This window comes from Marmota monax, unplaced genomic scaffold (assembly GCF_021218885.2).
Source record: "Marmota monax isolate L192 unplaced genomic scaffold, Marmota_monax_Labrador192_F-V1.1 WCK01_AAM20220418_F8-fsc00087, whole genome shotgun sequence".
Taxonomy (NCBI): domain Eukaryota; kingdom Metazoa; phylum Chordata; class Mammalia; order Rodentia; family Sciuridae; genus Marmota; species Marmota monax.
The window spans coordinates 758,113-778,569 of NW_026693476.1; the positions used below are offsets into that span (position 1 = coordinate 758,113).

A 20,457-nucleotide genomic window follows, 5' to 3' on the forward strand; every position below is an offset into this window, starting at 1 on the left:
AAGGAAACCTAATCCTTTTTTTTCTGACACACATGGTTGCAATAGAAACTGTTCCTCAATTGCTAGTCTGGTTTTAATCTGTTGCTTCTAGTGAGGGAGGATTTGCAGAGAATGTTAAGAAGAGAACAAAATTACCAGAACTTACTGTAAGTGTTGATGAGAAATCAAATTTTAAACAAGTGTTCAAAAGTATAAAGGTATGTAGAAGCATGTAATGTATGCTATAAGTATAGGACTGTACCATTTTTTAATCTTAAGTATATTTAAAGATTGCTTTTAATACATTTATATTTCATTTTACTGAAGTTATTCAGTTTACTCAAGTGACAGCTGTGATAAAATATAATCATAAAACACAATAATGCATCATTTAAACAACACTATTGGAGAATGAGGTATTCCGTAAGTGAATTTTCCACAGAACTGAATTTACCACTGTTATTATATAAACTTTTAAAATGTTAACCATTTTGTATGGAAACATTCCCAAAGTGTATTATAGAATTTTTCTTTGAAGGTAAACTAACACATAATCTTTCTCTGAAGATTCATGGTTACCATTATTTTAATTTTATTTGAAGTACTGAGGGTCAAATTCAGGGCTTTGTGAGTGCTAGCAAAGTGCTGTACCACTGAGCTAATCTCCAGACCTTTTAATTTTTTTAAATTTTGAGACAAGGTCTCACTAGGTTGCCTAAACTGGCCTGCAACTTGTGATCTTCCTGCCTCATCCTCCCAAGTAATGTGCCACACCCAGTTCATGGTTATCTTTATTAGAAATGTTTAAGTAGGCTAAATACATGTATATGGCTCTTCTTAATAGATGGTTAATGATGGTGACTTTTGTTCATTCTTTCCCTAATATGAAAATGCTACTATGAAAAACTACAAACAGAACTGGTACACTTCTGATAGGTCCCCTGTTTTTTCCTGCTGTCAACTGTTTCTTCTAGTTATTAAATGTACATCAATCTTACATAATAAGTTGTGTAATTTGTTAAAATCAAATTTAGATTTAAAAGATGTGACTACTCTGTGGAATGCACAGCACTATTCTAGGTGCTGGGGAGGGGAAGAAATATAAAATTCTTAAACAATTATAAAAACTGTATGGTCCATCCCTAAGAAACAACCCTGCTGACTTGATATTCAAGACACTAGGTCATCACCATGGTGTGAAATGCCATTTTTTTTGTTTCTAATAATGTCTTAAATTTTGCAAAATTACAATTTTTAAATATCAGTATATTGAGATAATCAGATTTGTGTTCTGATAAACATTCTTTAGTGGGCCTAAGTCTTGGAAATATCTCCTATGAAAATATTACCAGCCACGTGAGTCTCAGTAGGTAATACTAAGAACTGCTTGACGATATAAAGTCGATATGCATTTGACAGCTTTTGGTGAACTACAATCTCACTTCAAATTTTTATCTTGCAATCTGAATGGTTGAGTATGTCAGAAATCTAGTTTTGCTAATTCCTAGGGTCATATAATCTAATAACTACTAAAATCGGGACTGTAATGTTTGCTCTATATATGAATATCAAACATTCAAGGACTAGATTGACAAAGCTACATTTTACAATGGATATTCTATATCCTTCCTCCTGGCAAGGTCTCTATCTTGACCTTCAGTAATGCCACATTCTTTTAAATTCTCCAGTATTTCTTGACTACTTAATTTCCATCATCTGACAATTTCTATACCTCAAACTCTATCTGGTGGCTTCAAAGATTCCCTTGGCTTCAAATACCATGTTTTGTAGTTCAAACTTCTCTCTCAAATTCCTGACTCATGTTATCTATTTAAAGGGCATCACGTTTGAAAATAGGAGAATCTCAAATTCAACAAACAAAAAAACTTGATCTGTTTTGTTGATTTTATTGTATGGCTTATCAAGTTTTGTCTTGCCCTGCTAGATTTCAGCTCCTTAATACTATAGGCATTTCTTACATAATTTATTTACCACATCTAATCTCCCCTTGGGAATCTCCAATATTTTATTGGATCAATTTATGAACAAAACAAAGGAATTCTGAAGAATCTCTTCCGATTATACTTTTACTGATTCTTACTGTAGACTTTTAGGTGCAGGACTGTATAAATGCGTCTTATATTTAACCCCAATCTTTCACCAGGTATCACCTTCTTCCTGAAGGAACCTCTGGACTAGGATGGAGCACCACAGTCCTAATGACCCGTCCTGCTCACACCTTGTATTTGCTTCTATAATACTTCATCAGTGTACATCGTTGATTTGTTACCCATTAGGTTGTACCTTTCTTGATGGCAAAACACATTACATGTGTTTTTTTATACCTTCACTAAGCAAAGCTTGCAGACCCAATGAGTTAATAGGCCACATAGGTCTCAAAAAGCCATTAAATTGTTCTATTAAAAAAAAAAAAGAAAAGAAAAAGAAACACTAGGAGGCTTCATTTCTATGGCAACATTTAGAAAGTTGCCACTGGATGGCCAAGATTAAAAAAGCAATCTACCTTTCTTCCCAGTATACAGTGCTACTACTTATATAATCAGCCTACGATTTATATCCTTTAAGTTTTTCCCTCAAGGAAGTCTACATAAAAATGAGGAATATGGGGAAAAGTCCAGCCCCGTCGCAACGTGTCCCAATCCCCCAAATAGTCCAACAGGCACCGTTCCTACAAGCAGCTAAAACCAACCCCAGGACATGCGCATGCGCAGCAAGCCAAAGCAGCTGTAGGCTGAGACTGCTCTCTGAGCAAACGTAATCCTGGACAACACGGCTCCGCCCTTCTCAAGATGGCGCTGCTCGCAATGCGGAAGGCGCGTGGGTGCTGGAGCTTCATCCGGGCATTTCATAAAGGACCTGAACCGGCTCCCGCTCCACAGGTAACCGAAGTAGGTCCTTCTCTCACCAGCTTCCCATCCTGCGAACTCCCTCTTATCCTCCTTCCTCTCCCTGTACTAATTTCTCTCTTCCCGCTGTCTCGGGAGAGTACTGGGCCATTTCTCTTCTAAAACCCACTCGCCTATCACTGCCCGCCTACTTGGAGCGTGGAAACGTTGCAAAGATACGTGATGACGCAAGGTTCCCGGTGAAAGGAGCGCGCAGCCGCCTGACCATGTGACCTCATCTTGAATCCCGCGACCCTTGCGCGGCGGCTGTTACTAGGCAACGCGGGAAGCCAGTTCTTAGTGTGACGTTGTTAGAGAATACACCTGGTCATTCTAAGACTTCTCTCTTGCTCGTCGTTCCATGCTTTTACCTTTCTTTTCCCATCTGCAAGGCAGGAGCCATGGGAGAGCTTCGAGAAGGCGTCTTGTTAGAACTGGGTGGTTTAAATGGGTGCAGCCGCTTGTCCTTCTCTGGCAGTGTGGTATTTTTAAAAAACAGTGATCTTGCATTGTCATTCCTTCTTGGTGATCCTTAGGTCAGGCTTTGTGAAAGAATATACGGAAGTTGCCACAATGAGTCGTCTTATCCTTCGCCTGACTGCACTACTATTACTATCATTCTAGTTGAGTTAAGAGCAGGGCACGACTTTCCGTCAATCCGTATTTGGAATTTTCTCCTGAGAAAAACAGAGTTGGGATTACCGTTTCATTCATTCAGACATTATTAAATGTCTTCTAAATGCAGGCTCAGTAGTAAACACTTTGACAACACGCTATCTATGGAGATATATTCTGAAATCTAGAGGGGAACGTGGGATTCTGTGATTATTAGGTAATTTCCTGACACCTTGCATATCCATTGTCATTAATGCGTAGGTGTGCCGTGAGGGTGTCACAGTGTAACCAGTGTGTTCGAAAGAGCACTAGATCAGAAGTTAGGAAACAACAGCCGAGGTCTCATCTGCCACATGCTAGCTGTGTGCATGACAAGTCACAATCCCCTGGGCTTATTTTCTTTAACAGATCAAGTGGAATAAGAATTGGACTGATTGACATGTTAACGTACTTTGGAGCTTTGGAAAATCTATGACTACATGAAAAAGTCAAAACAAAGCCAGTGAGAGTAAATGAAAACAAAGATTTAAGTTCAATTTATTTTTCTAATCATCCCATAAATTGCTTAATTTACCAAACTTCTCATTTCTTCATTGATTTTGAACCTTAGAATTCTTGTAAGGATAAAGAACATAATATACTGAAAGCTCTTTGTCTGCAAACAACTCTTCAAATGTTATTTTAAATTTTAGGAAGCAATGTTAGGTAAGAATTGATTCTAATTTACTTCATCAAATATTCTCTTTGAAGTTTGGGAGTTCGATTGTTCAGAACCAGAACTAATTGACAATTTATAGATAATGGCATATTAAAATGACTAAACCTTAGACACCAACTTTCCTTCATTCCAAACTAAGAATTAATTGTGCCTTGAGAGTACAGAATCAAAGAAAGAAGAAAAACAAATTAGAGCCCACTAATGATTGCCCAAGGAAAATTAGGACACTAAATCATTATAAATGCTAATGAAAAAAAAATCAAACCTCTACTATAGTTTCAGTAGCATTTATGAATAGGGTTATTCTTAAAGTTAATCTACTGTTAATCTAGATTGTTTCAAGATGTAGAATTTCAAGAACAATATTAGTGTTTCCAAATCTGTAATTTAGCTTTGAGTATGAATGAAATGTATTTTTCTTAAGTGTATAACTATATATCATTTCAGTTATTTAAAATGATGGTTTGAGAGATTAATGCAGTCTTTTGAAAGACTAATTGAAAAAAGATAACAATAGTATTCATAATATGATTACAATTTTATGTTTACATATAAATACTTAATTAAATATATACACTGAAAAAAAAGTTGGAAGGAAACACCATTTTTAACTTTTTTGTTGTGTTTTGATCTTCCTAAATAGTGGATTAAAAGTAATTTCAGTTTTCTTTAAGCATTATTTTTCACATGTTCTATATTGAATATATATTACTTTTATAACCAGAAAAATTGAAATCATAAATCTCCTTGCAAACCTGTAGTCATTAATACTGTTTGTGGTATTTTAAGTTTCTAAGAGAGATACTTGTCCTATGGTGCTGTTATTAAAATGGCCTCAGAAAGGACTACTAAAAATTTATGGCCACTTTTCCTATGTGTATCTTCTTTTTCTCTCAAAAGCCTTCTTTGAAGTCAAAGGGATTTTGTGAACAGATGCAGAAATATGTGACGGAAGAATTGGATTCTTAAGCCAGATGCATTAGACATTTTTATGATACCTCATAACCTTTGTAAAAAACAAAAAATATTTTTCAAGTGTACATTACAATAGAAAGAAATGTGTATTTATCATATGGGTGATTTTATCAGTAACCAAGAGATAGATAAGTTACTTGCTATTGGGTTTGGGCTGTGTACCTACCCCCTGAGGTAGAAAGCAAAAGTGGATGAATGATAGTGGTGCTCTATTAGAAGCTACCACTGATAGAGTATTGTGATTCTTAAGTTGTTTTAATGTTTTGGAGGATGTTTATTTTTTATTTATTTTGTGGGTATTGGGGACATAACCCAGGGGCACTTTACCACTGAACAACATCTCCCAGACCTATTTAGTTTTTATTTTGAGAATGGGTCTCACTAAATTGCTTAGGGGCTTGCTAAGTTGCTGAAGCTGGCCTTGGATTTGTTATTCTCCTATCTCAGCCTCCCAATTGTCTTTTGTATAAAAAAACAAAACAAAAACTTGGCATTGGGGATCTTTATGTTAAATGCAGGATTTTGTTCAGGTTAGGGAGAGAAGGGCTGGGATGTATCTCAGTGGTAGAGCTGTACAAAAAGCCCTGAGTTTCAGCTCCTGTACTGAAAAAAAGAAAAGGTGTGTGTATGTGTGCCTGTGTGTGTGTGTGTGTGGGGGGGGGGGGTGTCCAGGAATAACAGTGTATGACACCATACTCATTGTGGGATATCTGCAATTTATATGAAAATGGTTTATTTTGCCAGGTGTTGCTTGACAGAAAACTGTTGAAATCTGACAAGATGAGAGTAGTCACAGAGTCAGAGGAATGAAAACCTGACATGTTTTATTTAAATGCTGGTGGCATTAGGTAAATTTAAGCCTGTCATCGTTGGGCAAACACAAGATACATAATTCTTTAAGCATTAATTCATGATTGTATTGTGCAAAGAGTGAAATATTGTTGGTTAGTGAATTTTTGCAAGAATATTTATAATCATTCAGCTGAAGTATAAAATGTCCACATTGTAGTGCAGTTGAACAAAATGCTTCAATATTAGCCATCATTAGCCTAGGTTTGGTCAATAGTAACATACTATTTCTGCAATTAATGATCTGTAAGTATAGCCCTTACATGAAGAAATCATGTCTTAAAATGTCATTATATTAAATATCTGATCTTGTGTTTAATTTTCATTACAAGTCTTTTTAAATTTTTTTTTATTTTAACATAATTTCAGACTTATAAAGTTGCAAAATTAGCTCAGAAAATTCCTGCACACCCTTCACCAAGTTTTGTCTTGCATAATCATAACATAATTAGCAAAACCAAAAAATTAACATTGGTACAGTACTATTAATTCAGCTATAGACCTAATTTACATTTCACTGGTTTTTCCACTAGTCATTTTCCTGGTCCAGGATCAAATCCAGGATCCTATATTGCATTTAGTTGCCATGTCTTCTCCACTCTGTGACACTTTCTTCAGTCTTTCATCACTTTTGAAGACTGTAGGCTAATTGTTTTGTAGAATGTCTCTCAGTGGATTTTTCCATTGATTCCTCATGATTACATTGAGCTTATGGATTTTGGCAAGAATACACAGAAGAGATGTTGTTCATAAAAAGGCTTTACAATAGGTATTAAACATGAGGAAACAGCCTTTGGTTAAGTAACTCATTCAGTGTAGCACAGTTAATGAGTGATGAATTGGGATGGTAAATTTTATTTTGGGGATTTAGTTCTATATTTTGCAATTACTGTTTATTGTAGGTTTCTGTGATCCTACGGACATTTAATTGTGGTAGTGTTCTCAGTGATATTTCCCTTAGCTCTTCTCTGTCCAGGCAACACACAACATGAGCTAACCAGAAGGGAAACCTTTCAAGAGCTGCCATAGCCATCCGAGAGTTGTGCTAGTTGATAACTGCCAGTTTGATCAGGTTTATTTCATCTTTGTGTTTTTCTTAAATTTGTGTCGTATGAATCTATGACTCCTTTTAATCTCAGTCAGTGAATCCATTTGTCTAAAATGCTCTTTTGATTGGTTGTTCATGTAAACTTAGTTTATATAAGTACTTGTATTTCAGTTTTTTGAAAAATATCTCTGAGCAACAAATTGAAACTGATAGTGACTGCTGAAAATATAGAGGAGCAGTAGATAAATGCTGAAGATTTATGCTAGCATCTCTGATGGCATCCACAGCCAGGAAGTGCTGGAGAGAGTGGTGCTGCTGACCCCAACTCTTTCTCACTATGTCTTTTGCATAACTGCAGGTTACAGAAGAATTGTCTGTGGACGCTGAGACAAATACATGTGCGAATCGTGTGTGCGCGAGCACACACACACAGAGACACACACTGTGTGCACCTACCTACTGAGGTGCAAAGCAAAAGTGGATGAATCACAGTGGTGCTCTGTTAGAAACTGCCACTGATTGAGTATTCTTAAGTTGCTTTAATGTTTTGGAGAATTTTAAAAAACAATTCTCTTGCATAAAAAACTTATTTCTCTATATCTTTCAGAAAAGGAACACTTAGCTAGTGCCTTTTATATGCCAAAGCCTCATGACATGTGCTATGCATGATTTATCTTCTTCTTTCAATGATCTTATAAATAGTATTTTACCTATTTTATAAAATAAGGGGGGGGGAAGCTAAAAGAGATTAGGGAACTTTTTCAAGGCACAGAGCTAGTAAAGAGCAGTGCCAGGATCCCAACCCAGTTTGCCTATCTTTTTCCTACTTGATCAGTAGTCATTGCTTATCAAAGGAAATTTTACGGACCCCCTGTTAGAATGTAAAAGCAGACCTCTTCAGCATAAGAAGTGAAAGAGTATCTACCATCTGCTTGTTTGATTTCTTTCTCTCCATTTCCTTGACACACAACCCAAGGTCCTCTGAGATTGTACTACACAGTCTTTGCTTGCTTGCTTGCTTGCTTGTTTTTTCTTGGGATTGAACCCAGGAGTGCTTTATTGCTGACCTACATTCCCAGTTCTTTTTATTTTTTTTATTTTTGAGACAGGGTCTCACTAAGTTGTTAATGCTGGTCTCACATTTGCCATCCTCCTGCTTCAGCCTCCCAAGTTGCTGGGATTACAGGTGTGCCCAGCCAGTCTTGGATTTCCTAAGATGTAGTTTGAAAAACACTGCAGTTGCCTTAAACATCTGAGTGAGTTTCTCATTCAGGACCACACATAATAGATGAATTATTTTTAAAGAGATGCCCTGTAAATGAATGGTTTTGGGTTATTTACGTTGATGTGCATGTGTTTCATGACTAAAATATAATCCTCTTTAGCTTCATGAGTGCATGAAATAAAAGCAAATCAATTTTTCTTCCCTCTTTTCCCCTTTCATTCCTTTCTTTTTTTCTTACAGCTGATTTTTACATAGCGTGCTGATTTTTGTGCACAAAAGTGTTGGTACAGAAGTCACTCTCAACAGTGTAACTAGTCTGGCCTCCAGCCTCCTCCCAAATGGTACTGCTCTTCATTCTATCCTACCACCACCACTCCGGAGTTTTTCTTCTAAAGACCTAAGGTGTATATCTTCCTCCTAAATTTCCATAGGAAAAATTTACTCATTTAGGATAGAAGCCACTCTGCCATAGTATGAGACACTAGCTGCAGAAAGACAATTTATAGGCACAGAGATGATACACGGACTCCAGCTGGACTTAATTTAATTCTGGCATTTACAGTTTTCTCTCTATATCATTTCTTAGTGATATCCTATCTTTTATTGCCAGTCAGGAGCATGATACTTTTTCTTAAATTCCCTGCTTCCTGAACAAAGCAAGGTCATATCTAGGTCCTTGCACTGCCCCGTCATTTGAGTTATCCTGGTCCTCTAATCATTAACCAAAATTCATCTATTGCTCTTTTCTTTGCATACTTTTTTCTTGGCACAGATTTTTTCCTTTTCTTCCTCTTCCTCCTCCTCCTCCTCCTCTTCCTTCTCTTCCACCTTCTTCTCCTTCCTCCTCCTCCTCCTCCTCCTTCTTCCTCCTCTTCCTCCTCCTTCTCTTTTTCTCCTTCTCCTCCTCCTTCTCCTTCTTCTTTTGAGTTCCACTTCCACTTCCAATTGAACTTCCTTAGCTAACAATCTGCCTTTTTTACTGCCCCCTTTTCTTCCCCGGAAGCTGAATTCAGCCAACCTGATTACTAACCCTGAAGATTCACAACTTGGTCTTTTAACATCCCTTGCTGTCTATGCCAGGACACTAATTTGCATTCAGGGATGTTGTCCTCTCCTTTTGATTGTAACTCTTTACAGTGTCAGACAACTCCACTAAGGATAGACCTCTGAATGACTTTGGTTATGTTATTTCTTATCCCCATTTCTTGGGATGATATTGGTAGATTTTTCTGCAAGATAGTTGGAATTACAAATAAAATAACAGACCTCACCTTGGTAAAGCATTTTTCCAGTGGAATTCTTGCTCTTCATTAATAATATCTTATTCTAATACAGTATGTCATACTTTCTTAAATGTTCCACATATTCTCATTTAATTCTGAGGATAACATATGAAGTTTCACTATTTGGCCATCTAAAATTTTTACTTACTGATTAAATTTTTGTTGTGCCTTCTCCCTCTCTGTTTTTCTTTCTCTTGCCACCAGTTCTGTAATGTAATGATGACAAATCTAAATATGTAAACACCAGTGTTTTTTTAAGTTTTAATTCAGTGAGTATTATTCTGTTTGCATTTAAATTAGTTTAATTTTTAATTCAGTTTTGGACCCTCATCTGATAGAAATGTGATCATTTCAGTTGTTACTAAACATAATGATAATTGGAGAAAGGAACCGGTATAATAATAGCAAATATTCATTGAATGCTTTCCTTGTGCCAAGCATAGTTTTAAGCACCTGATGTACATTCGCTCTTTCAATCCTCACAATTCAACAAGGTAGATGCTATTATTAACTGTTTTACAGATGAGGATGCTGGGAGGGTACGGAACCCACTCAAGGTCATGTAGCTAGCAAGTGTCAGAACCAAGATATAAACCTAGTTAGTCCAATTTCAAATCCTGTGCACTAACTATAATAAAATGATTGCAAATCCTGAAACAAATTACACATGTTAATTCGCTGATAATTGCCTTGCAACTTTCAAATCTGTTCCATGAAAGCCACTCATATATCTTGCTATTGTGACATGCAGAGTTGAAATTATAAATCATCCTTTGTTGTTCCTGTTCTTATGGTCTTGTTTGGCTGGATGAATAATGAGAAAGGAGCAAAGCTGTCTTGTAAATTTATCTCTATGTCTCTATTTGGCTACTGCCACTAAGATTACCTTGAATAATATAAGGGCTTTTAACACATGAGTCCCTAGGTGCATGTAGGAAGTTCTATTTATACACAGTCCATAGCTGGAAGGTCAATCTGGGCAGAGCCCTGCAGGCGCAAGGGAGGTGGTGAGTGCTAAGGCTGATGGATGATCAGGGGACCACTATCTAGAGTCTAGTTGCGATTTATGGCTAGAGTACTTTCTTCAAGAAGTAGCAGAAGTACGAAGTGGGAAGGTGGGAGATGCAAGTAATTAGTGGACCATTGCTGCACGGACTAAGGAATACTTTTATTTTAAAGTATTCTCATTTTAAAAAGTTATTAAAGAGGTCTCTAATTCACTAATTACCACTGAGTACATTAATTAGGATGCTGGTGAACCTTTAAAATTAGCACCATTGAACAGAGTTGATCTCATACACCAAAAAAAAGGGCTCCTTGTGAGCTTTGACTTATATTCCCCATGAACAGAGACCATACTGGTGGACCATTCTACTTGTCATTCATTGAGCCCCACTGTTTACTCCTTGTGTTACTTTGGATGCCTTTTTAGAAGCAGAAAAATGTAATAGTGAAGGGAAATGGAGCTGTTTACCTAAATCACTGATTTGGATTCTGTCATCCCCTAGAGAGAATGATCTAAGCAACCAGTTCTAAAAATTGCTACAAAAGAGAAGAGGACTCCTGGGCTGGGGGTGAGCTTCCAGTAGAAGGTAGAGCCACAAGGGAGATATTAAGGACTAGGTTATGTGAAGTCCTTGCCAGTCTGGGAGAGAACACCAGGTTGTCCCCCCATGGACGCTAGTTCCCTTGCCACTTGAATTGTGAAGAAGAATTCCTCTTGACAGGCAACTTTAGCTTTTCCAGTGGCTGGCAGCTTGTTCAGCCACCCCATTGTCACCAAAATATAAAACATTCAGACTCAGCAACTTTGAGAAGCTAGTTTTGTTGAGGATAAATATGCACATCTTAAATTTGACTATTAAAAGGAAGTGTGGCAAAGCAGAAGGTACATGACTATTTGGATCAATCAAGCCTGGGTCTACCACGTATTGTCTCTCTAATGCCAGGCAAGTTATTTGAACTCACCAAACCTCAGTTTTCTTATCTGTGAGGTATTAATAATACTCACATTGTAGGAATTTTATATGGATTTGAGATCCTGCCATATATATGTATATATGTGTGTGTGTGTATATATATATATATATATATATATATATATATATATATGCACACACACACACACAGATATATATATATATATATTCCCTTGGCCAGTGCATAGTGCCCAGTGGATCTTCCCTGCTTGATGATGACTATTTCTTCAATACTATATAAGCAAAATTTCTCTCTGTTCTTATCAATCTTAATAGTTTCTTAATAGAATCTATATAGAATTTCCCCTCCTCTAACACCCTGACCAGATTAATCTCCCCAAAACAGAATTGTAATTTTGTTGTTCCTTTACTCAGAAACCTCTGCGGACTTCTCATAAAGACTACACTCCTGATAACCTAACATTTAAGACTTTCTGCAGTCTGGATCCCAAAGTCCTCCTCTAGGCCATTGCTATCCTACATGGATCCTTTGCTTTGTTTTTTAAAAACAATTCCAAGTTTGCTCAGATTGTTCCCTTTTACTTCTCAGATTGTTCCCTTTTGCCTTCTTCCCTTCCTTATCTTTCTGTATTTTACAACACTTTGAAAACAAAAAACAGCTTTGAATATGAATGACACCTCAATAAAGTGATTTAAAACAAACTACAACAACAAAACTCATATAAATGCTGCAGAAATTTTTGTTTTGAAATTACACAGGACTTTGTACCTTTCTTTATAGAAAGTGTGATTCCCCAGGCAGTGTGTGCTTTGAGGCCACCACCACCAGTTGTGAAAAAAGGAAGTGTCTTTCCATTGAGCTTTATCTATGATAGCTAATTGTGCAGGAAATGAGTTAGTACTTAGGTTTTTGGTATGATGATTCCTGTCATTACTGAAGTATTTAATGAAAATCAAAATCAGTGAGGTAATACATGAGAAAATGCTTATTAGCATTGATATCAAGCATATTGTTGAGTATATAACTACACATTTTATGTATTTATTTATAAGAAATGTTTAGTGTTTGTTGCAGTTAATAAGTAGTCTTATTATTTCTCAAAGTATCTATATATTTATAAGTTACTGAAAGATAATACCAATTTTATTTTGATGATTTTCCAGATTGACTAAGGATTTCTATCTTGTTTCCATAACTGACTTTTATTTCTATTCTAGTCCTAATTTTATTTTTCACAAGTCATGCTAATTATACTGGGGCTTTTATTATACTGACATTTGTTACCTTTGTATATAGAAAAATGTAGACATAATTTAGGGTTAAGATTTAAAGATTTTATTTTGATCATAGGTTTCCTTAAAAAGCTATCTAGTTCAACACATATGCTATGTTGTGATAACTGGTATCTTGTTTTTTGCTATTATAATCAAGGACTTACTTTCTTCACCTCAGGAAGGAGATTTTAAAAATTCATTAATTATATTGACCTTGCCTTTTCTGGCACTGTTACCCATTTTAAGTCTCTTTAAAACAACTTATGAAGCCATTCTTAGCACCTTTGCTCTATAGATATTGGTATACTCAGCATAGACATAGAAAAAAGCCCTAAGTCTCACTGCATTGTTATCTGATATAGTCAGTACGGCTTTTGTAAGCTTCCAGTTTGATGCATCTTAACTTTTCCTTGCACTATAATGAGTGGAGTAATGCAAGCAGATTTTATAGCTAAATGATCTAGATATTGCAAAGAATTTACATTTTTTCTTTTACAATGGCTACTGGCATTTGGTAGTTGATCAGGAAAACTTTTTGCTGTACTTACTAACTTGTCATATGTGTTTAACCAAAGCCTTCAACCAACCTAGCATGATCAGACTGTCATGGAATATCATGTCTGATAGAGACAAGATGATTAATTTGTCTTCCTGCTAAATCTTCATCTTAGCATATTTGGGTTGCTACAACAAATACCATAGACTGTGTGATTTAAACAGTGGTTTATTTTTCAGAGTTGTGGAGGCTGGGAAGTCCAAGATAAGGTGCTTGCAAATTCCATATCTGGTAAGGGCCTATTTCCTAATTCATAGATAGCTATAACCTCATATGGTAGAAGGAGCAAGTTAACTTTCTAGGTCTCTTTTATAAGGGCATTAATTTCATTTATAAGGGTTCCCCTGTCATGACCTAATCACCTCCTGAAGAACCTACCTCCAAATACCATCAAAGTGGAAGTTAGAGTTCAACATATAAATTTTGGGGAGACACAAACATTGTCTATTTCAGCCTGTGACTTTAATGTCCAGACATGTTGTAAAATCCAGGATTTTTGTTCCATAAATCTTTAAAGTGTCTTGGAGATTCCAATGTTTCAGCATCTACATGACATCTAATGTACTGTTTTTTTACATTCTAAAATGGAACAGAAATTCTTCAGGTGACCATATGGCCTTAATTTTGATTGGGAATATATTAACATATTTATGACTCAAGTAGAGACACAGTTTGCCTTAAGTTGTATATATATTTATTTTCTATCTAGCTGGTAGACTTTTTGGTTAGGTTTCAGTGATACCTGTCTTTTTTAAAGTCACATACCCACTTTTAGATCAACTATGTGGATATAGGGTCAGTCAGCTTCCATTGGACCACATGTTAGAAGAAACAGGGAGAGAGAAGTGTGGTTCTTCAAAAGGGAATAATAAAGCCAGACCTACTGATGTGGTTACTGTCAGTTAAATAGTACTTAAATTTGTGTCTTCTACTGGGAGACCATTAAGAAAGGGATGTGAAGAGGGAAATAATATTTTTTTAAAAAATCAGGATCTTTAATGCTCTCTAGGTTCAACCTTGGAGAAGAGGCCAGAGTTGAAGAATTCAGAAGGGAAACAGGTGAGAAAAGAATCATTATTGATACTGAAAGTTGATTACAATGAGACAAATGGTAAGAAAGGATTACTCTTGAAAAGCCCAATTGAGCAGGAAGTGTCAGAGAAGGTAAAGGGAGTTATAAAGAATGGCCTTATCAAGTAAAGTTTGTGGAGGTGGGATATTGAGGGATGGAAGAAACTTGGCCATGATTGTAAGAGTCTGCAAAGATGGAAAGTTTGAAGAGAAAGGAAAGAAATGGAAGAAGGGCAGCAGATGATGGAACATTAGGAGACACAGATCAACTCTGAGACTGGGAGAAAGGTAAAGATAGATGTGGGTCTAATGAGTTTTCTGAGAGTGGTATGAGAAATGAATAATGGTGGGCATTATTTTTTTAGAGGACTTAGGCCTAAAGACATGGTATAGGTTGGTAGGTTAGATTCTGAAGTCAGATTCTCTATTTTCAAATCCACATTCTTCAATTTAATAATTGGGTAATGGAAGTTGGTTTCCTTGGATGAGTTACTGAACCTCATTAGACTTCATTGTTTCATTTCATCTGTAAGATGAGGAAGAGCCTAGAGTTAAAAGCTTGAATTCTATAGCCAGATTACCAGGGTTTGGAGCTAGTAAGTTCACTTAATGATCTTGTCAAGACACTTAGCTTTTTGCTTCTGCAAAATGCAGACAATAATAATATCTATCTTAGAAGGCCACTGTGAGGTTTAAGTGAGTTAGTATATATAGGAATTTAGAATAGTATCAGGCACATTGTATAAGTTTATTTAAAGGGTTTGATAAACAGCATTATAACTAAATTATGCATTGTTTTGAAATTTTTCAAACTGTTCAGCTCATAAGGCATTCAAATATAGAATGAGCTCCTAGCTGTTGATTTCTAGAGTTGGAATTTTGCTTGCCAATTAGGAGATAAGGATAGCTGTGTTGCTCACGGGCATATAGTCTGAGTGACAACCTTGGAACAGGCTGGAAAGGGAAGAAGAGAGGACAGATAGGGACTGCTGCACCAGAAGGTAAACCTATTCCTATTTCAAGTATTGGGTCCACCTCCTCATTGTTGCCTCCTCCCCCATGTACAAAACTGTTTTTATGATCCACATCATAGGACTTTTATGGGAATACTGGAGGTATTTCTGATGTCATTAAGAAAATAGTGGAGGTATTTCTGATGTCATTAAGAAAATCCTCTTAATGACATATCAGAAATATATGGGGAGTGAGACAGGCCTTCAAACCACATTCCTATTTGTACAAATGACTTTATAGTGAAGTTCTCATGTCTGTTTGTATGATATCACTGATGTCTAAGGCTTATGCTAGTCAATTTAGCCTTTGGTGGGCATGTGAGAATATCTTATTATAATATGATGCTGCCTAAACATTTAGGAATATACTTCCCCATCACACACATGTACCTACATACTTCCCATGCATATTTGGTTAAAGTTTTGAAGGAAATAGAGGAAGAGTGAAAATATTTGGCTGAAGGGAATGAAGAAAGCATTCCAGAATACTAAGACTAACACCCATTTGAACTTCACAGAAAGTATCATGAGAATGTCAGTGATTAGAACTGATCAGATATTTGGCTGTCTTTTTCAATCAGCAGATAGATTTGAACCAGATCACCACTTCTATGGTTTAGTTTTGAAGAGAGAAAGGGAGGAAAAAAAAAAAAACACCAGTTATTTGTCTCTTTGTTCAAAGGCCTTTTTTTGTATTGTAGATCCCTAAAAAGCTAGTAGAAGAGCCAGCCTTTCACATCCATTAAGGTTAGCCCTGAAACTGTTGAATTTGATCTCTTCCATTTGCCATCTGGATACAGTAGAGAAAAAGCTATTCTGCATTGGGTTGCTGGACACCATCCAGAAAATAATATGTCCGGGCATCAAAGGCTTGAGGCACTTGGTCCAGTCTGTCTAATGATCACAGGCAGGGTCTGCTCTCCAGTTTTGTAGTATGTTTTATTTTTGCAGTGACAATATATATCCCACTAAAATAGATCACAAGGATTACTGCCAACTTGTCAAAGCTGGGAGTCTTCTATCATAGACTTCAAAAAAGGACCAGATTTTAATTGGGCAAAGCTTGATTTCCAAAATCCATCTCCCTTCATCTCAATCTATCCTTTTTCCTTATGGACAGCACTTACTGCAAGGATTCTGATTCATAGTTTGTTTGACTCCATGCCTAAGTCTCAAATTTAAAATGTCCTAAAGATTGACTTCATTTAAAATGGTATGCATCATCCTGTATATAAGAGGGCCCAGTATCGGGCAGCTAATAACCACACTGGCGGCTTTCCAAGAATCTGACAACCATGTCTTATTATTCACACCAACTGGAGCCAATTGTGGCTGGATTTTCTTTTATTATTTTTATTATTCTGTTATTTTAAAATGTGGATAGGAAACAACAGCAGTGGCATGTCCTCTGGTCTCTTCTGGGATTGGGGAGGAGACTTGCATAATAGGACCTGTAACATAAGGGAGCATATGGCTATGGTTTAAGGTAGCTGGAGGCCTACTAAGTCTTAGCTAGGATACAGCAGACTTTTTCTGGATCTTTGCAGGATGTGCTTAGGAATGAATTTACAGTGTCTAAAGCATTTAAAATTGTAGGGAATTGTCATTTTGTCTGTTACACTGAAAAGGGATAGCAGGAAAAGTTGCCAAATGCTAACCATGAAAATTACTTTCCTTTGGACGGAATGGTCCTCAAGCTGCACCCTACATAGTAGGGCAACTCCCAGATCTCCAAACCTGATCTCAGAAGTGGGGCAATCTCTTGCTGAATTTTGGCTGGGTTACTGAAAGGTGTGTTGTGTACAATAGCACTTGGGCTTGTACCTTGTTCGTGTTCTCCAGTAAGACCAAAGTTATTATTTATTCTGCTCTAGACAGACTCTGTCAGAGGGACTTTAATCTCAGAATCTTCCTTCCATCTTCCTGTTCTTCTTCTCTGCCTTTGGATACCCTGATATTGAGAACAACAAATAGTTCTCCTAGATTAAAAAAAAATAAACAAAATCTCCTGCAGACCATAAACCAAGCAAAGCAATGTTGCCAGTGTTGAGCAATATTGTCCCTGCTAAGCTTTGTGCACATACAGCTTTTATTTGGCCACTCTCAGATTAGCCTATTCCTTTCTATAGGTTGGTGTCTTTTTTCCTTGAGTGTTTACCTGTGCTGAGATCCCTTCTCTGGCCTTGAAAAAGGGAGGAAAAGAGGAGATATCAAATTAGCAGTAGTTCGTCCCTCCCTTTTCACTGCCCTGAGAAGTCTGTTCGCCCCTCCCTTTCCCCACCCCTGTGAACTAAGCTCTTTACTGTCTCCATAGTTTTTCCTTTTCCATGATGACATATAGTTGTGATCATACAGTATGTAGCCCATTCAGAATGTTTTCTTTCACTAAATAATAAGCATATATATTTCCTGTCTTTTTGTGGCTTGATATGTCTTTTTTTGGCAGGGGGCGGAGGGGGGGGATTAACCGGGGATTAAACTCTGGGGCACTCAACCACTAAAACACATCCCCAGCCCTATTTTGTATTTTATTTAGAGACAGGATCTCACTGAGTTGCCTTTGCTGAGCCTGGTTTGAATTACGATCCTCCTGCTTCAGCTTTGGGAGCCACTGTGATTACAGGCATGTGCCACTATGCCCGGCTCATTTCTTTTTGGTGCTAAATAATATTCCATTTTTCTAGAAGTACCACCATTTATCCATTCACTCTTCAGGGATGTCTTGCCTGCTTCCTAGTTTGGGCAGTTATGAATAACTTGTGTGTGCTTTGTGTGGACATAAATTTTCATCTTATTTGGGTCAATACCAAGGAGTGTGATTTGCTGGATCCTAAGGTAAGGGTATGTTTTATTTTATAAGGATATGTCTTCCAGAGTGGCTCTACTTTACACAATCACAATAGATCGACACTTTTAAAGTGAAAGTAAAAGCAAGTGCAACATAATATGTCTTCCAATTTTGTTTAAAAATTCATCTTACCTATGTAAATTTTTCTTATTTTTTTTTTAATAAAGATGTGGATGGATACACTCCTGACTCTTAATATAATGGCCTTAGCTAGGTTTGATATAAAGAAGGAAAGGACTTTTTTTTATATACTTTTCTTTAAATAGCTTTATATTATTACTTTGTGTAGCTTTTTGTTACAAGAATCAAATGTCATAGTTCTTTCTTCAATCTAATAAAGAAGAGGGGAACAAGGTGACAATATGCTCCAAAGGCCCAGAAGAGGTTCCAGAGGGTGTGTGTGTGTGTGTGTGTGTGTGTATGGGGACAGTAGCATATGAAGATTAAAATGCTGTCGTTATCAACTTGGCAGAGGCCTGATATTCCAGTGTAAAGCTCTGGTAAACTTGATTAGGCCCAGGCTTTCCACCCTCTGCCTAAACCCAAATGTTGGGTCCTGAATTACTAGTTACCTTAGAGAGGGTGCGAGAGACCAAACTGAGCTCCTAAATGAGGAAAGAGAGTCAGGGAGCCAGGCCTGGCTCTAGGGTTGGCTAACAGGGATGACAGAAAGGGCAAGACTCCTCGGTAAACAACATGGCCCAGTCATTGTCCTTGTAGTGGATCAATTTAATGAGCAAGAACAAGTGAAGAAAAGGAGGCTCTCTTCAGTGAGAATTACTGGTCGTAACAGAAAAATTTGAAAACTGCTCTGGAGTAGGTCCCATTAAACAAGTGAGAAGAATACAATGAGGAATTAACAAAGACAAAATCGAAGAAATCTGAGAGCCTAAAACATAAACGATTCATTGTAGCTTCATGAAAATGAGAGAAGAGTGTTTTAAAGGGTGGTAATAAACTGTGTCACTTGATAGATTCAAAGAGCTCTTTGGACAGCAACAAGGTATCAGAGGGCAGTGGATTATGGGATGAGGATCATTTTGGGGTTTTGAAAAGCTTTAGTAATTCTGTGACTAAGAAACCAGATTGTGGAGGAAGTTATATGGGTAGCAGATGTAGGGTTTCTCACAGGAATATTTGGGAGGAGTAGGGGGAGAAATAACCCACAACAGGGGTAGGCCTTTTCATGTTTCCACAGTAGGGAAGACTTGAAGGACCTGGTAAAGAGAGAATGATTAAAGATAGGTGAAAGAAAAGAAAATGTGATGGAGAAATATTCTGACAAACACAGAAGAGAGAATCAATAGCTCTGTGGAAAGGCGAATCTTAGAGGTTATCTTTCTCTGAAGCGAAAGAGGAAAGAGGATACTTGTCAGCATGAAAGCATTTGGAAGTGCAAAGTAGAAAAGTTGGTGCTACATACTGATCTCTGTAAAGCAAGAACTGAGGTGACCTGATAGATGCAGGGCAGTCCCTGGGCTTAAGTAGACTGGAGATTTAAAAATGGCTCTAAGTAAAATGGACCAGTGGATTTGCTGTGTATGGCACAATACTCACTGGACCACAGACTTCTCAAGGGCAGTAACTGTGTTTTATTTGTAATTTATCTCTGGATCAGTGTTCTGTTTTGTGTTAACTGTTATATCCTCACTAGCACTCAATGAATATCTGAATGGATGGATGCATTCAAGAGTGAATGATCTGGTGTCTGGTATATGCTCATTGAAAGGTTATTTTAATTGAATTAAACTACTATTGTCCCTAATGAAAGTCTCTATGAAATTAAATATAATCATTAAATTAAACCCACAACACTGTAGTTTGGAAACAGGACTTAATAAAGTTGGTGGTACTGTTTTTATGAGCAACAAATCATGAGTGTTGGCTCCCTTAGGATATGGGATAGTAGCAGTGTTTTGTTTGGGCAGTGCTAGGTGAAAGGGTGTATTGTTAGATCTAGCACACATTGTTCTGCTGCTTGTAGCTCTGGAATCTGGCCCAGGTTTAGAAGTATCATCATATCGAGGCCCAAATTTGTGGTTTCAATGGCCCCAGCAGAACCTGCACCTCCTTGCTCTTACCTCCTCATCAGAATGTTCCAGAACATTGAGACAGTTCACATCTCCCTATTTAAAAGTGAACAAATGACTAGCATG

At 37.0% G+C, this 20,457-nt stretch overlaps 1 protein-coding gene across 4 annotated transcripts in view; it reads left to right on the forward strand.

The window, feature by feature from the left end:
- The first annotated feature begins 2,739 nt into the window (after nucleotides 1-2,739).
- The window catches only part of Wars2 (tryptophanyl tRNA synthetase 2, mitochondrial), a 70,801-nt gene continuing 53,083 nt past the window's right edge, over nucleotides 2,740-20,457 (forward strand). Inside the window, exons 1-3 of one of the 4 annotated variants that reach the window (XM_046458306.2) lie at nucleotides 2,775-2,879; nucleotides 13,549-13,600; nucleotides 14,379-14,428. In XM_046458306.2, the coding sequence (XP_046314262.1) occupies nucleotides 2,790-2,879; nucleotides 13,549-13,600; nucleotides 14,379-14,428 (192 nt within the window). In that variant the 5' untranslated portion in view covers nucleotides 2,775-2,789. Of the gene's footprint in view, nucleotides 2,889-13,548; nucleotides 13,601-14,378; nucleotides 14,429-20,457 lie in introns of all 4 variants that reach the window. The other 3 variants (XM_046458309.2, XM_046458310.2, XM_046458308.2) reach the window with 3 other exon arrangements.